The sequence below is a fragment of the Hordeum vulgare genome, chromosome 7H (assembly GCF_904849725.1).
Source record: "Hordeum vulgare subsp. vulgare chromosome 7H, MorexV3_pseudomolecules_assembly, whole genome shotgun sequence".
NCBI classification, from domain to species: domain Eukaryota; kingdom Viridiplantae; phylum Streptophyta; class Magnoliopsida; order Poales; family Poaceae; genus Hordeum; species Hordeum vulgare.
This window is the reverse complement of record NC_058524.1, coordinates 141,047,410-141,051,363: the sequence shown is the minus strand read 5'-3', so window position 1 is coordinate 141,051,363 and position 3,954 is coordinate 141,047,410. Positions and strand designations below refer to the sequence as shown.

General features: G+C 44.7%; 1 protein-coding gene across 1 annotated transcript; it reads left to right on the top strand.

Moving 5' to 3' along the window:
• The first annotated feature begins 603 nt into the window (after nucleotides 1-603).
• Nucleotides 604-1,815, top strand: LOC123408498 (thioredoxin-like protein 4B). Its single transcript, XM_045101595.1, has 2 exons — nucleotides 604-738; nucleotides 1,675-1,815. The coding sequence occupies exons 1-2, from the start codon at nucleotides 604-606 to the stop codon at nucleotides 1,813-1,815; spliced, it is 276 nt and encodes a 91-aa protein (XP_044957530.1).
• The last annotated feature ends 2,139 nt before the right edge of the window (nucleotides 1,816-3,954 follow it).

The following is a 3,954-nucleotide window of genomic DNA, read 5'->3' as shown; positions in this document are numbered from 1 at the left end:
ATTTAACCTCCATCTAACCCTAAATCGAGCCAGAGACCCATTCCCACTCCACCCCACGCCGCCACCCCATCCACGAGTCCCACGGCGCCCCTTCTCCCCCTCTCCCACGGCGCCAACGCCGACCGCGCCGGCCCTCCCTCCCCTTGCCCACCTCACCCCGCCGCCGTGACCCCCCCCCCAACCGGAGCGCCCCTGCGGGTCTCGGGCATGCAGGTGAGGAGGGAGTCGCTGCGGCAGGTCACGACGCTGGACGAGATGAGGCGGTGGCTCGAGCAGCGGCGGGCGCGCACGGACGGCCTCGCCATCGCTAGGAGGAGGGCCGCCGAGGGCGTCGACCGATAGAAGGAGCAGATGCAGGCGCAGATCGAGCGGGTGCTGCCGCTCTCCAGGGCCCTCGTCGCCGCGCACCGACAGGTCCAGGTACCTGACCATTTCTCCCTCCTCTCCACACGAGATCGATCGGAACGCGTTGGGTATTGTGGTTGGCTGTGTTCGGTCCGATAGCTTATCTGAAATGCACCTAAAAAAATTGGTGGGGGGAATCCGTTGATTCCTTCCTTCTTTGCAGGTTGCTGCAGTCCGGCGAGGGGAGACAGGGGCGAGATGGGGTCGGTGGTGCTGACGACGCTGCGGCAGAAGCGGGACGTCGACGCCGCCATCTGCGACACCCTGGACAAGGTCCTTCTCCTCCGATTCGGCCGCACCTCCCACTCCGCCTGCCTCCAGCTCGACGACGTCGTAAGTACGTAGCACATCATCGCCGCCCGTGGCTCGCCACGTCTCTCCCTTGTCTTCTCCCCCGTAGCTACCTTCTGATTCCACCGGTTCTGGTCAACTGGATCCATGAATCCTCCATTCGGGTTTCCTTATTTTCTTCTGCGCCGATGTGACAGGAATTTGATAGTAGCTGTGAACAGTTTGTTCAGTCTGATTACGTTCTTGAAGGGTCTTGTTATGCGCATTAGTTTGTCTTGCCGTTTTGGCAGGTACTGCCCTGATTAGGTGTTGATTTCTACATTGTTAATTAAGTTGTAAGGTTTATTATGGAGAAGAAATTGTTCCCACGTGATAACATGGGCCTGATGAAGCTATGTGTTAATACCCTGTCTGAAGTTGATTTCAACTTTTTACTATCAGATTGTAGCGAGGTAGTCATTTCCTTTACTATTAATAGTGATTGCACTGTTGTCTATTCACAAATACCCAGTACTATAATTTTCCTTGTGGGAATGACATGACAAGCCTGGTTTCTATATCCTGTAGTTCTCAAAACAACTAAGAGCTAATGCGATTACAAACTTGGTCGCCTTGAGCAGGTTAGGGTTAAGAGGCAGAACCTGATATTCAACTGATTTAACCTTAAACTGGATTACTGGGTACTGTATATTCTAAGCAGAATCTGCCAATCATGGTAAAAACTAGACTGTTAATACACATGTCTTATAGTGACGTGACATGAACAACGCAAAGGAAAAGAATGTTTGGACACCTCTAGGTGATCCTGCTTTAACTCCTGGTGGCTTCCACCTCATTCGTTTGATAGGATTGTTTGTAAATAATTGAACTTATTGATGGCAAGCTTTTTATTCACGTCCTTTTCTGCATCAAATTTTATGAATTCTGTAATGTGTATGCTATTTTATTTATTTTATCATGTTCTTGTTGTTTCAACAGCTCGCAAAATCTTCTTGGGGCATAACCAAATTTACAACGGTAGCATTGGTTGACATGGATTCTGAGGAGATTCAAGTGTATGTTGACTATTTTGATATCACCTTGAGGCGGAGGTTCTGCCCGAAACGACATTATATGTGATATGACATGTTAATTTTTTAGTTCACTCTTTTGCATAAACGGTAGCTTATCTCTGCTTCCTTTTATGCATTGGAGGTATACACGAAAGGTGCTATTGTTTGTTAATTGACTGTTGTTTGTACACTGAGAACTGATTATTGCCTTGGTTGAAAAACTGATACTGTTTGTTAATTGACTGGAAAACTGCTATTGTTGGAATATAGTCTGCAGCTTGAATATCTCATTAGTAAAAAAGATTCCACACTCCGTTGTTTGTACAGTGGTAAACTGCTTGTTCACTTACTAAAAAAATGGTAATCACTAGCAATCGTACAAAGTGATGTTGTTTGTACTTTTTTGGCTGTTCATATTGTTAACTATCTGGAAAAATGCTACTTGTATTTTCTAATGATTGAAAACAGGTTGAAAAAATTGAACTTTGCACCTGATAAATAATTAATTTTTACATAGTTACTCCTATTGAATAAGAAAAGGAGGAACCATGGGTTGGTTATGCATGTCAATTTACAATTCTAGTTACCAGTGTAGTATGTGTAGTGGGGACTAGTGGAATTATAATAACGTCGTAAGGGCTTTGGGAAAGAACTTTAGTCTCCCAGCCTCTGAGCATGACCAAGGTGAATAGAAAGAGTGAACTATACAACTCCATTTTTGGTAAATGACAAGCACATATGGCTATCTCATTTCACCAAATTTTCTCTGAAGGTTAAGGAATAACACTGGAAGAGTTGGTATTCCAAAGCTAGTAGTTTGCTGCTCTCATGCAATGAATCTGTAAAGTGAAAATCCAAAATCCAACACATCAGTTTATTTAGTCTCGTAGTTCTAAATCTCACAGTTATTAACTATTATATTATGCACTCACAATTCTTAATGTTTTGCTCCTTGTGGGGGTTGTAACGAATTGATCATGTTTACTGTTACTGTATTTTACTGCTATTTTTAGTTAATTGCTTATTTTCAGAAAACTTCATAAGAGTGTGCTTCTGAATTGCATTTGTAGGAGAAGGACCATGCCTAGATAAGCACAAATATGCAACTGCCTCGGGCTGGGGCTGGTGCACCTTGGGTTGGGGCTAGTGTTGTGCTGGATCAGCACCGTCGGGCCTGGGGCTGGGTTGGATCAGCTCCTCTTGGTAGAAGTTGTAGCAGTGCATGAGCGACAAGGAGAAGGCCTGGGTGCAGATGTGCCATTCTATTGTGTAGATGTGCCATTGTTCTATTGTGCAAATCTGTTTGTTCTTGCTATATTCCTGTGTAAAGAAATGTATTCAAGAGATGATTTATTGTGTTATGTAAACTTTTGAGATGTATTACGTGATGTTATATGATGGATGATTTTAATTTGACTTGGAGTTTTCTTGATTTGAATATAAAATATTGTTGGATTTAATACTGGACAAATAATTGGGCTGAAAAGGCCCAACAAATAAAATGAAACCAAAAATAAAAAAGCCAAAACTGAACTGGACCAAACGTATTTGGGCACAAAAATGCCAGGGCCCAAATTTCAATGACAAAAAAATTTCGAAAATAATACTAGAACTGGGTGTAAATAGGCTAAGGCCCCAAAAGAAGTCCAATAAGAAAAAGCCCCCAGACAATAAAACCAGTCCATGTGATCAATTGAAATGGGTTGGGCTGATTTCAACCATTACGTTTTGATTTCGTCATAATTTTGACACGTAGGACTGCCACGTAGGACTGGTTTTATTGCCAACGATGATTTAGGATCGTCGTAAAGGTTACGACAATGCAGGAATCGTCCTAAAAGTTACGACGATTTCGATCAAAACGTCACTACTGTTCATTTGTGACGCTCCATTTTCGATGCTTGGTTTTTCGTCGTGAGATCGTCGTAAATTAAAAACCGTGAAGATGTAGCGACAAAAAAATAGCGTAGTGTATTAGCATATTCCTTGTAGTGGTTGCCGTCACTCCAGGTCTCTTCCTCGAGACCCAGATCGCAGCCGACACCGCCGTCGAGGTGTGCCGTGAGGAGCACCGCGCGGCCGGGCAGGAGGTAGACACTACCTCCGGCTGGAGTGTTGAGTAGATCGTGGTGGGCCTTCGGGCCCGCCTGCACGCCCTGGGCGAGTCTGTGGCTCAAGTCTAGGTTGCAGGTTCGTCGATGGTGGT

What these genes read in the sequence shown, in the direction of transcription:
- LOC123408498 (XM_045101595.1), top strand. Translation starts at nt 604, where the DNA reads ATGGGGTCGGTGGTGCTGACGACGCTGCGGCAGAAGCGGGACGTCGAC. An exon ending in GCCTCCAGCTCGACGACGTC is followed by an intron (nt 739 to 1,674) that starts GTAAGTACGTAG and finishes TTGTTTCAACAG; the next exon opens with CTCGCAAAATCTTCTTGGGG.